This window comes from Myotis brandtii, unplaced genomic scaffold (genome assembly GCF_000412655.1).
Source record: "Myotis brandtii unplaced genomic scaffold, ASM41265v1 scaffold165, whole genome shotgun sequence".
Lineage (NCBI taxonomy): Eukaryota > Metazoa > Chordata > Mammalia > Chiroptera > Vespertilionidae > Myotis > Myotis brandtii.
This window is the reverse complement of record NW_005356042.1, coordinates 3,398,835-3,411,982: the sequence shown is the minus strand read 5'-3', so window position 1 is coordinate 3,411,982 and position 13,148 is coordinate 3,398,835. Positions and strand designations below refer to the sequence as shown.

The following is a 13,148-nucleotide window of genomic DNA, read 5'->3' as shown; positions in this document are numbered from 1 at the left end:
CTTTGCTCTTGTCCAACAGTTTTGAAGTGCTTCTCCTTCCTTTGCCTTTTCCTATAACTTTTAGAATAAGCTGTTCTTATCTACCAAGTAGTCCTGCTGAGATTTTGATAGGAATACTCACATAATAGGATAGTTAGAGTAAAAAACATGGCAACACCAGATGCTTGTGAAGATGTGAAGGAATTGCATCTTCTACACTGCCTGTGGGAATGTGAAATATGTATCCTCTCTGGGAAATAGTTTCTAAAAAAATTAAACATAGACTTACCATAGGACACACCCCTGGTTGCTCTTTCTAGAGAAAAGTTTACACAAAACACCTGTGCAGCAATGTTCACATTTTTGTAATAGCTGAAAACTGAAAACAACCCGGATGTCCTTTAGTGGGTGCATAGTTAAACTCTGCTATGTCCTTATCATGGTTTCCATGCAGCAATCAAAAGAAACAAACTGGCCCTGTCCGGGTGGCTCAGTTGGTTGGAGCATTGTCCTGCTCACCAAAAGGTTTCAGGTTGTTGTTGTTTTTGAAATATATTTTTATTGCCCTAGCCAGTTTGGTTCAGTGGATAGAGCGTCGGCCTATGGGCTAAAGGGTCCTGAGTTCGATTCTGGTCAAGGGCATATACCTCGGTTGCAGACTCCTTCCCGGCCCGGGCCCTGGTCAGGTCTCATGCAGGAGGCAACTAATCGATGTGTTTCTCTCACATCGATGTTTCTATCTTTCTCCTCTCTCTTCCTCTCTCCCTAAAAATCAATGGAAAAATATCCTCGGGTGAGGATTAACCAAAAAATATATATATTATTTTATTGGTTTCAGAAAGGAAGGGAGAGAGAGAGATAGAAACATCAATGATGAGAAAGAATCATTGATCGGCTGCCTCCTGCATGCTCCACACTGGGGATTGAGCCTGCAACCTGGGCATGTGCCCTGACCGGGATTCAAACCGTGACCTTCTAGTTCATAGGTCGATGCTCAACCACTGATCCAAGCTGGATGGGCAAGGTTTCAGGATTGATTCCCGGTCAGGGCACATACATAGTCAGTGGTTTGATCCCTGGATGGGGCATGTATGGGAGGCAACCGATCGATGTATCTCTATCATATCGATGTTTCGATGTTTTTTCCTCTCTCTCTTCCTTCCTCTCTTCATAAAAAAAAAAAAAAAAAAAAAGAATTACAAAAGAAACCTAACTGTCCTTATACAAAGCTGCTTGGATGGATCTCAAGGAAAGTATGCTGAATGAAAAAAAGCCAGCCTCTAAATGATACGTATTATAGGATTCAATTTATATGAGAATGTCAAAATGACAAAATTCTAAAGGTGGAGAACAGATTAGTGGTTACTAGGGGTCAGAAAGGTGGCCGATGAGGGGGTGTGACTGTAAAGGAAGGTCTTCATGATGGTGGAATCTACCTGAGTCAAGGTGGAGGTTATAGGAATCTCGTATGATAATATTGCAGAGAATGAGGTGCACACAGAGAAACAAATGCATATACGACAGTTGATGTTGAATAAGGCCTGTGGACTGTGCAATGTGGGTTTCCTGGTTTTGACATTGCTCGGTAGTTACTCAACACGCCACTGGGAAACTGGGGTGGAGGACTTCTCTACACTATTTTTGCAATTTGCTGTGTATCTAACAACTATGTCAAAATATAAAGTTTCTTTTAAAAAAAAAATTATTTTAGAGAGAGAGATTGATTTGTTGTTTCACTTATTTATGCATTCATTGGTTGGTTCTTGTATGTGCCCAGACCGGGGACCGAACCTGCAATGTTGGCATATCAGGATGATGCTCTAACCAACTGAGCTACCCGGCCAGGGTCATCAAAATATAAAGTTTCAAAAATGGAACCCTAGGAGATCTGCACCCTGAGGTCCATATGACCAGGCCCAGGACTGAGAGGTCCGCTATGCAGGGAGGTCAAGGTAACTTGTGATGACAGAGCTTTATTTATTTATATATTTATTTAAGTATGTTTTTATTGATTTTCAGAGAGAGGATGGGAGAGGGAGAGCGAGATAGAAACATCAATGATGAGAGAATCATCAATCAGCTGCCTTCTGCATGGCCCCTACTTGGGATTGAGCCCATAACCCATCAATGTGCCCTGACCGGGAATCGAACCATAACCTCCTGGCTCAACCACTGAGCCACACCAGCTGGGTGATGGCAGAGCTTTGAGTGTCACTACTTCCATTTTTGCTTGGAGCTCACTGACATGGCGTCCACCCTTGCCTTGCGGTTGTTTTTCTTCTACAGCCACTCTTCCTGCTATTTTTCAACACTTTTTTCCTGTGTGTATAACTTCAGATTTCTGTATTTACAACCTTGACCTGTGGAAGAAAGAGATTTCAGAAATATGTGTGGTGAGCCCTGGCAGGTCTTCCCAAATAGCACTCTGGAATGAGTTGCTTGGGGTCCCCCTGGCACTGAGGAGTCTCTCGGGGAGTGAAGCTGCATCTGGCCAGATTGCCTCCCTCCTGTCGCTTCTCATTTTCCATGTCAGTGTTTCACTTTTCCTTAAATGGGAGTATGAGCAAATGGAGCAGAGAAGTTGATTTGTCACATTTTTGGGTAGTGCTTGCTCTTTTTTTTTTTTTTAATTTTTTTTTATTGATTTCAGAGAGAAAGGAAGAGGGAGAGAGAGATAGAAACATCAATGATGAGAGAGAATCATTTATTGACTGCCTCCTGCACATCCCCTAATGGGGATGTAGCCCACAACCCAGGCATGTGCCCATGACCGTAATCAAACCCAGGACCCTTCAGTCCACAGGCAGATGCTCTATCCACTGAGCCAAACCAGGTAGGGCTTGCTCTTGTTTCTAAATTTGTTTCACAAGTCAGAGTGATTTAAAGACATCATCTTTGCCTCAGTGAAGTGTATACCTTTCTGCATTCTCCACTCTTGGCACATGAACAGGACTGGACTCATCGTGGCTTCCTGGCTTACCGCACTCCACAGTGCAGATGAGAGTGATGTCGCATATCTGGGAGATGTTTCTTTGAAGTTGTGGAGTGATTTTCTTAAGATGGCATGTGGTTTGGGCTGTTGTGGTAGCTGCTTTTCAGAGACATGGGTGTTGGCTCCTCAGGTGGCTGCCTTCCCTGAGCTGGTGCATTTGGCTGGGTCCCTCACATTGTCATGGGATCCTGGAGTGGAGTGAACGACAATCTTCCTTGAGGTGGCAGTGCCTGACATGCTCTCAGGGTTTAATTCTGCGATATTTCTTCTGAATTTTACTTTTTTAATATATTTTATTGATTTTTTACAGAGAAGAAGGGAGAGGGACAGAGAGTCAGAAACATCGATGAGAGAGAAGCATCGATCAGCTGCCTCCTGCACACCCCCCACCGGGAATGTGCCCGCAACCAAGGTACATGCCTCTGACCGGCATCGAACCTGGGACCCTTCAGTCCCCAGGCCGACGCTCTATCCAGTGAGCCAAACCGGTCAGGGCTGAATTTTACTTTTGTTAAAAGACTTTATGGTGGTTTAAAATTGTATTTGTCCATGTCAATTTATTAGAGTTTTTTCAAGTTAGGAAAAGTTAGGTCATGGCATCTTTATTTTTTAAACTTTATATTATGGAACTTTTCAAACATCCACAAAAGCAAAAGTGTGCAGTGAGCCCCCATGTCTCAGGTCATCTTCAGTATTGTCTGTGCTTGTCCAGCCCTAGTCCATGCACACCTCCCTCTCTTTTTCTTCTTCCCAGAGTGTTATTTTTTTTAAAATATATTTTATTGATATTTCACAGAGAGGAAGGGAGAGGGATAGAGAGTTAGAAACATCGATGTGAGAGAAACATCGACCAGCTGCCTCCTGCACACCCCCTGCTGGCGATGTGCCCACAACCAAGGAACATGCCCTTGACCGGAATCGAACCTGGGACCCTTCAGTCCGCAGGCCGATGCTCTATCCACTGAGCCAAACCAGTTAGGGCCAGAGTGTTATTTTTTAAAACATATTTGTATTGGTTTCAGAGAGGAAGGGAGAGAGAAATAGGAACATCAATGATGAGAGAGAATCATTGATTGCCTGCCTCCTGCACACCTTACACTGGGGATTGAGCCTGCAACCCAAGCGTGTGCCCTGACCAGAATCAAACCGTGACCTCCTGGTTCATAGGTCTACAGTCAACCACTAAGCCGTGCCAGGGGGAGCCCCAGTTTGTTATTTTAAAGTCAACCCAAAGTTCTGAACCTTAAATGCTCTGAATGTATTTCTCTACATTCAGAGAAATATCATGTGACTCAAATTAAAAATAAGTTATTCATACCATCCAATGCATTCATTGGGACGGTTTCTAGACTTGCTTTTAAATTCTCATGTGAGAAAAGTGGGGCAGAAAACCCAGACCCTCAGACCAAGTGTTAGAGGTAGAATATTCCAGAATTCTCTGTGGTGGTCACTTTGGCTCAAGGAAATGCAGTGATGAAGCATAAGAGGAGGACCCTTGCTCCCAGGGTCCACCCTGTTAGCAGTTCCCTCCATGAGTGCTTTGTGAACCTAGAGGATGGCTGTGGACAGCAGAGCCCAGGTTCCCACCTGCGGTTCTGCCTCTGGGGAAGTAAATCCAGCAAGTTCTTGCTCTTGTGATGATTTTGGTAGAAAGCTCGCGGGGAAGGATCAATCCTGGGTCGGTGCTTGTAGACCTCTCTCGTGGACCCTGGCAGGAAATCTGTCCTGTGTCTAAGACCCCAGGGGGAAGGCCACAGTGTTGGGAACCCCTACCATAAAGGCCGCTGTCTGTCTCTCAGGAATGGGCACCACTGACCATGTCATCGTCCTGGCATCTACCAACCGAGCTGACATTTTGGACAATGCTCTGCTGAGACCAGGCCGACTGGACCGACACGTCTTCATCGACCTCCCCACACTGCAGGTCAGTGTGGCCTGAGGCTGCCCTCCTTGGCCAGATGCAGTTGTTTATTCCCTCTGGTGCTTGTCTCTCCAGATTTTCTTTGGCTCACCACTCTTCTCATGGTTTTGCAGCTTTTTTTCTTTCTTTCTTTCTTTTTTTTTTTTACCCACATTGTTTTTCCCTTTATCCTTAAGTATCTGGGGTTGAATTGACATGTTTCAGTTGAGTTTTGTAGCATATTTTTTGGAGAGCCTCAGAATTCTCATCCTGACCAGCTCAAGTCCTTGATGCCATATGGTTGTGGAACATGAGCTCTGCAGCTGCCCTGAAAGCACGTTGGGAAGGGGTGGGAGATCTGTACCTCTTGGCCCCACCAACCTCCATATCAGGCCTCTGGTTGGATGTCCACCTCTGTGTAGCCAGGCCTTTGTGGTGGCCCCTGAGGGAGCAGGAATCCAGCATGCAGTGATAAAAGGATCACATGTGTGGTGGAGACCACTATGGGTAGGGACAAGGTTTGGAGGGTGAACCTAACAATTGGTTAGTTGGTTACTGTTTCTGTAGGTACACACAGGGGACACAGGGGTGTGGCTTATGGCACACCCAGTGCTCATTCTGATTTCTCTTCTCAAACTGCTACTCAGTCTAAGAAGTGGAGTGAGGCTACCCTCTGACAGCTTCTAGAGGAGTGGCTGTCCATCTTCCTGACTGTAGGAAACATTTACATAGTTTTACATATGCATGAATCAAAGGCTCCACAAAATAACTTATTTTGATGCGTTTTATATTCTGTTCTGTTTCCCTTTTTTTCTCTTTTCATTTTGTAAGGCTGCTTGCAGCTCTAAATTGGATTCACAAACTATGGTTGTGATTAATGATGAAGAAACTCCGGAGAGTGACTTCCTAGTGGCTCCTATCTGTGTGGCAGACGTGCTGACCCACACTTATGTCCTTCTCCCCTGTCTTTGGTAGGAAAGGCGCGAGATTTTTGAGCAGCATCTGAAGAGCCTGAAGCTGACGCAGGCCAGCAGCTTTTACTCCCAGCGTCTGGCAGAGCTCACGCCGGGGTTCAGCGGTATGGGAGCCGGTTCTTATTGGTCCTGAGGGCAGAGGGCAGGTGGTCTTTCCTGCATGTGAGTGCAGGCTTGCCCCGGGTACCCTCCATTCCCTTCTCTGGGCAGCACAGCATGGTTGAGAGTGAGGTTGTGTACACAGAGCAGGCAGGTGATAGAAGAATTGCACAACATTTACTTCTCCTCCCCAAGTGGTGGAAAACCCAATAGTGGTCCTGTTGCCTGCATTTAGACTGCCCCATGTGTGTGTCCCCACTGTGGGCAGTCCTAGAAGTTCCGCCTTTAGGGCTCCCCACACAGGCTGTTCAGTTCCTGTCCAGCTCAGATCGTGAGATTCTGCTGCTCCCACCAGCTGCTGCCATGGCTAGGCCTTGTCACTGCTCTCCCTCACCGTCTCAGTTTTAATTGTAGACGCAGATATCACGAATCAAGAATTTTGGGGGAACATTTTGCTTCCCAGCATTTGTCATCAGTTTGGCTCAATTAAACTCATAAAATTAAATTTAAAAGGATCTTTTTTCTATAAGGCTCTCATTTTAAAGGGCAATGTACTTTTTCCTTTTGAATTTCTTAACTAGAATCTTTCGGATACTAGAGAGCCTTTAATTTTTTTTTTTTTTTTTAAGGCAGGAAGCCCCATTACTTTTTTTGTTCATTTGTTTTTTAATTGATTTTGGAGAGAGAGGAAGGGAGCAGGAGAGGTAGAAACATACATCAGCTGTCTCCTGTACGTCCCCTACTGGGGATTAAGCCCACAACCCCGGCATATGCCCTGACTGGGATCGAACCAGTGACCTTTTGGTACATGGGATGATGAGCCACACCAGCAGGGCTGTTTTTTTGTTTGTTTGTTTAAATATATTTTATTGATTTTTTTACAGAGAGGAAGGGAGCGGGATAGAGAGTTAGAAACATCGATGAGAGAGAAACATCGATCAGCTGCCTCCTGCACACCCCTTATTGGGGATGTGCCCGCAACCAAGGTACATGCCCTTGACCGGAATTGAACCCGGGACCCTTCAGTCCGCAGGCTGACGCTCTATCCACTGAGCCAAACCGGTTAGGGCAGGGCTGTTTGTTTTTAATCTTCATCCAAAGATGTGTTTTTATTAATTTTTAAAGAGAGAGGAAGGGGGAGAGAAAGAGAAACATCTATGTAAGAGAGAAATAGCCATCAGTTGCCTCCAGTATGCTCCCTGGACCAGGGATTGAACCCACAACATTGGTATGTGTCCTGACCGGGAAACAAACCTGCAGCCTTTTTCGTGTACAGGACGAAGCTCCAACCCACTGAGCACCTGGCCAGGGCTAATTTTTTATCCATCAGTGCACATATGAATTATTAGGTGGAATAAAACACCAGATGGTACATGGAAGCATGCTGATAGCAGTTGTGTAGTAAAGCACTGGAGAAGGCAGAAAGACTGAAAGAGGATGTGAAGAGGTGGTTCTTTGGGTCCAGTAGAGCTGGAGCACTGGCTCACAGCCCTTATCATGCCTTACCCCTTGACCCCTTTTCATTTATTTGTGCAAGTCTCCTTTCCTTTCCTCCTCTCCATCCCTGAGGGAGCAGAACCAATACCCCCGCCTTTCCTTGTTTTGCTGACAGGTGCTGACATCGCCAACATCTGTAATGAGGCTGCTCTGCATGCTGCACGAGAAGGGCACACATCTGTTCACACGTTTAACTTTGAGTATGCTGTGGAGCGTGTCATTGCAGGTATGAGGCACAAATGCCAAAAGTGAACTCAGGGAGGGTGGGGGTGGAGGGAATAGGTCAAGCTTAGATGTCACATGGTGGACCTTATCAGCAAGGAATTATTGGACAAGAGGAAAATACATAAAGTATTTGTATTTTTTATAATTCAGGGCTTGACACTATGACTTAAAATACTGCAAATTTGCATAACAGCAGACACTCTTCAAATCTATATATATAAAAGCCTAAGCGACTGTCCAACCGTTTGACCATTTGCCCAGTAGCTATGATGCACAATGACCATCAGGGGGCACACACTCTGACTAGTAGAGGAGGGAGCCCAATTCCTTGCAGAATCGGCCATGGGTTAGGTTGCTGCTGGGGCACTGTTGGCCCCAAATCTGCTTACCTGCACCCCGGACCCAGAGGAGGGAAGAGGGAGCCTGATCCCTCACGGAATCGGCCGTGGCTTTGGTTGCTGCTGGGGGGAGGGCGGGAAGAGATTAACCAAAGATCTTATATGCATACTAGAGGCTTGGTGCACGGATTCGTGCACTGGTGGGTTCCCTCAGCCTGCCTGCGGGGATTGCGTCGAAACTGGCTCTCCAACATCCCCCGAGGGGTCCCAGATTGTGAGAGGGTGCAGGCCAGACTGAGGGACCCCACCGGTGCACGAATCCATGCACCGAGCCTCTAGTAGAAGTATAAAAGGATCTTGCAAACCCAAATGTGAGTGGGGCTCAGCCCGTTAGCCATCATGTGGTGCCTGAGAGCCAACTGCAAATGGACAGGCCACTGTGCATGTCATCAGGGGTCTGCACTGCTGCTGCCCAAGGACAGAGGGAATGAATATCTGCTGAGGGCTGTGCTCTGCTGGTCAACTCTGTCTCTGCTATTCCTGTGCTCTGCTTGGGACATGAATGGGAGAGGTGTTTGGGTAGTGAGGGGCTGAGGTGTTTCTGTCAGTGCTTAACCATTGCTGCTTAAAGTGGGATCTGTGGACTTGTATGAGGAGAGTAGGACTGAAAATGAGAGAAAGCATCTAGAAGCTTTCATAACTCCATGTGGCAACATCCAGACATGAGTAGTACATCTTGTCCTTGAACAGGGTTGAGAACAGAAGTACTAGTCCAAGACACTGAGAATTTGAAAAAGGGAAACTGGTCCTTCCTACAGATGTTTGAGAAGCACAGGCTCTGCATGTAGGTAGTGAGCCCTCTGTCGTAGCTGTCCCTACAAGAAGCGTGTTCCCATCACCCTCAGTTTGAGTTAAAATCTAGGACAAATGCCACCAGGTTTTCAGGCTGCAGCTTGGGAAAGAAGCAAACTTGTGTGAATAGAGGGAACTATAGTTGTTGTTTCTTACTCTAAATTTTGGTTTTGTATAAGCCATTTATTTTTACATGGAAATTGATAAACTTATAGTAATATCAAAGCAGGAAAGACCAAAGAAAATACTAATAGAATACTGTCCCCCACATCCTCCCTCCCCTGTGTGCAGTGCTTAGAACAAGAACAGCTCTCTTGTCCTTACTTTGGTGTGGACTGCCTGAGCTGGAACACATTTGTGTTCAGGTAAAGTCCATCTTGTGGGGCTGTGATATCATGTTTAGAGGCTCATATAATCAGCTCTGGTTGAAATGATTTGTCTGCCACAGCCAGTGCATCTTAGAAAGAATTTACAGCCTTATGGTAAATGTGGAGGATGATCCTAGTAGCATGATATAATAAATACCCTGAACCTAGAGCTTGCATAAAATGGAAACTTAAGGATGTTTGGAAAACTTGGGACAGTGAATGAAATCTTAGCAATAATTTGAATAGCTGAAATGTAAGGTAAAGTCACCAAGACAGGAGGTAGTCAACTACTAAGGGTGAAAGAACTGTAGAATCACAGAGGCTGCAGTTATCCCTGCCAGCTCTGGGAGAAAAGCCAACAAACCTAGAATTTGGAGTGGATCCCATACTAATTCTGTCAGCCCTGCAGCCCCACCCAGGAAGCCTGCAGGAGCTGTTTGAATTATTCCAACATTTATGGAAGTGAGAACAAACATGCCCCCCTCCAACACCTCTCATACCTAATGAGTTTCCCTTTGAATTGGAGTAATAGCTGTGGATGGGGTCAGCTTGGGGCAGAAACACAGAAGGTGACCATCCCATGAGGATCTCACAACAACATGGTAAACAACTTGTAAGGCCGAGCAAGGAAGGTTTCTGCATGCTTACACAGGATTATCCGTGGGCCTAAACTCAGAGTCCTGGGCATTCTTTCAGGGACGGCCAAAAAGAGCAAGATCCTCTCAAAGGAAGAGCAGAAGGTTGTTGCATTTCATGAGTCAGGCCATGCTTTGGTTGGCTGGCTGCTGGAGCACACTGAGGCTGTGATGAAGGTAGGGTGTCGGAGAGTGGGAGCCAGGGAGGGTCTGGGGTCGTGGAGGCTGGGCACCCAACTGGCCCTTGAACAAAGCTGACTTTGGGAGCACCACTTGTTTGTGCTTGGTGAAGAGAAAGCACAGCCTGAGGTTGACCTGGGTGGGAACAGGTGGAAGGTGACTGTGCAGGACCCCTCACCTTGGAATCATAGGGTAGGAAGAGGTCTGACCTCTAAACCAGTTGGGTCCAGTTATGGGCATGACCATTTGAAATCCACATGACTATTTGGGGTCTTGCTTTCCATCTATAGTCACTCTTGGAATTAAGAACCGTCAGGTTTACTATCAGCTCTAACATGTGGATCTAATGATTCCGAATTGTAAAAAGAAGTGAGTTGAGTACACTTTTTTAAAAACACTATTCTTCTAGACATTTGTGAGTTAGATGAAAATTTGACAGTTCTCCCAAAAGATGTCGATTTGTGACCATGAGATCCTTGAATGACCATTAAGGAAAATGTAAGTGTTTGGGATGCAGGTGCCCAGTCTGTAAAGATGAGGGCATGGATTGTAATTGTACCCTCCACCAAAGCAAGTGGAGTCACTGGGAGCCTGCACAGCTGGTTTGGTTCCACCAGCAAGGAAAGAGCTACATTGCAGTTCCCTAAGACCCAAACACGGGAACAATGTAGCAATTGCCAGCCTGGTATGTGAGTGATTAATGTTAGACACTCAGTGATGTTAATTGTAGCAGTGTAGATTGTTTCTTTGTTTTATTATTTTTTATTGATTTGAGAGAGAAACATTGATTTGTTGTTCCACTTATTTATGCATTCATTGGTTGCTTTTTTTAAAATTGATTTCAGAGAGGAAGAGAGAGAGAAATAGAAACATCAGTGATAAGAGAGAATCATTGATTAGCTACCTCCTGCACACCCCACGCTGGGGATCGAGCCCACAAGCTGGGCATGTGCCCTGACCAGGAATCGAACCGTGACCTCCTGGTTCATAGGTCAACGGTCATTCCCTGAGCCATGCCTGGCAGGCTTGTTTATTGCTTCTTGTATGTGCCCTGACTGGGGATCGAACCTGCAATCTTGAACTATTGGGGCGATGCTCTAAGCAGCTGAGGTACCCAGCTGGGGCCACAAAGTAGATTGTTAGTCTGGGAATGTTTGATTATGTCCTTCTGACCAGGCCAGTTCCTTTTATATGCTCATTGGAGGGCTGAGTCTAGTCACTAGACTCTAGTGTTTTGTGACAGAGATAAGTGGATGCAGCAGTCACTGAAGTAGGTGATTGGGGCTGGGTCCAGGGTGAGGCAGGTGGGACAGTTACCTATAGTGTGATATTTATGGGACACTAAAATATTCAGTATTCAAGTTAAATATTTTAAGCCTGGCCAGCGTGGCTCAGTGGTTGAGCATCGACATGAACCAGGAGGTCATGGTTCGAGTTCCGGTCAGGGCACATGCTAGGGTTGCAGGCTCAATCCCCAGTGTGGGGCATGCAGGAGGCAGCCAATCAGTGATTCTCTCTCACCTTTGATGTTTTATCTCATAAATATTTTAATGCAATATCAACAAAATAGGGAGCATTTGAGATCTTGCTTCCCAGCATTGTTGTCATTTTGGCTCAAATAAATTCTTATAAAAACTAAAAAAAATATATATATATATCAACAAAATAAATATTAATGCAGAAAGATTCACAATGATGCATATATCACTAAAATGAACTCTTTTCAGAATCTTTGCTTTATTAGATGGCTGAAAGACATAAACTAGTCATAATGAGAAAAACTCCCTCGAGAGCTCATACTTTGCTAGGGAAAGATAAGTTCTCATTGCTGTTTGGTTGTTATTTCCAGCCTTTTTAATTGTAGTTTAATTTAGTGTTGGATTTTAAGTTTCCCCTTTCAATTTTCCGGCTACTGTGAGGTGGTTTTCTTGCTGCCGTAACCCTCAGAAATGACACCTGCAACCCAAGTCTCTCCTTGTTGCTCAGGAGCAGGCCTTGTCCTGCTGGAGCTGTACACACACCTGGTGTTGGCCAGTGAGGAGGCTAAGGCAAGGTTACTTTCCTTGTCCCCCACATAACCTCATGGTCAGAAGGCCATGGTGCAGGGGTGGGGGTGGGTGGTTCCTTGGTGGCCTTGGTCCCTGCACTTCCTGGTTGCTTCACCTAAGAGCTCCTGTCTTGGCGGTTCTTTACTTCATATATACCTAGTAATGTACAAGGAGACACACCCACAATGTGTGAGTCATTCTCTTTAATGATACTAGCTTTTTATAAAAATGGGGATAGTGCAGATTTGCTTAACAGCTTTGAAACCCTCTGATTAAAGATCTCATATTTCTCACCTTCATATTTAAAGCCCACATCCTGCCTGCTAACTCAGGCCACCTGACGTTCTGCAGGTCTCCATTGCACCTCGGACAAACGCTGCACTGGGCTTTGCTCAGATGCTCCCAAGAGATCAGCACCTCTTCACCAAGGAGCAGCTGTTTGAGAGGATGTGCATGGCCCTCGGTGGTCGCGTGTCGGAGGCCATCTCCTTCAATAAGGTCACTACTGGTGAGGAGTTGGCCCTGCAGGGTCTGGAGTTCTTACAGTGCTTTTACATCCATTATCCCTCTGCATGGGGGGCGGGATAGGGGAAGTATATCTGATGAAAGGATTTGAATAGTAGGTTGCAAATATCCTTTAAATCTCATTAAGTGTGTTTTTGTTTAAAACAATTTTTTAAAATTTTTTTTTTTTTATTTCAGAGAGGAAGGGAGAGAGAAAAACATCAATGATGAGAGAGAACCATTGATCGGCTGCATCCTGCACACCCCACACTGGGGATCGAGCCCACAACCAAGGCATGTGCCCTGACTGGGAATCGAACCATGACCCCTTGGTTCATAGGTTGACACTCAACCAATGAGCCACGCCGGCTGGGTTCATTAAGTGTTTTTTAAAGATGAGCTATGGTGAAAGGAGATTTGAAACTAAGCAAGACTTTTAAAATAATTTGTTACGGCCCTGACTGGTTTGGCTCAGTGGATAGAGCATCGGCCTGCGGACTGAAAGGTCCCAGGTTCGATTCTGGTCAAGCATGTACCTCTTGGTTGCGGGCACATCC

General features: G+C 45.6%; 1 protein-coding gene across 11 annotated transcripts in view; it reads left to right on the top strand.

Annotated features, from left to right (window-relative positions):
• SPG7 (spastic paraplegia 7 (pure and complicated autosomal recessive)) overlaps positions 1 to 13,148 on the top strand; it is a 42,214-nt gene that overhangs the window by 23,379 nt on the left and 5,687 nt on the right. For 4 of the 11 annotated variants that reach the window (XM_014536629.1, XM_014536628.1, XM_005862488.2 and 1 more), the window contains exons 10-14: positions 4,771 to 4,895; positions 5,847 to 5,949; positions 7,557 to 7,667; positions 9,921 to 10,036; positions 12,439 to 12,595. In XM_014536629.1, the coding sequence (XP_014392115.1) occupies positions 4,771 to 4,895; positions 5,847 to 5,949; positions 7,557 to 7,667; positions 9,921 to 10,036; positions 12,439 to 12,595 (612 nt within the window). Of the gene's footprint in view, positions 1 to 4,770; positions 4,896 to 5,846; positions 5,950 to 7,556; positions 7,668 to 9,920; positions 10,037 to 12,395; positions 12,596 to 12,789; positions 12,828 to 13,148 lie in introns of those variants that run through there. The other 7 variants (XM_005862489.2, XM_014536635.1, XR_001361329.1 and 4 more) reach the window with 5 other exon arrangements.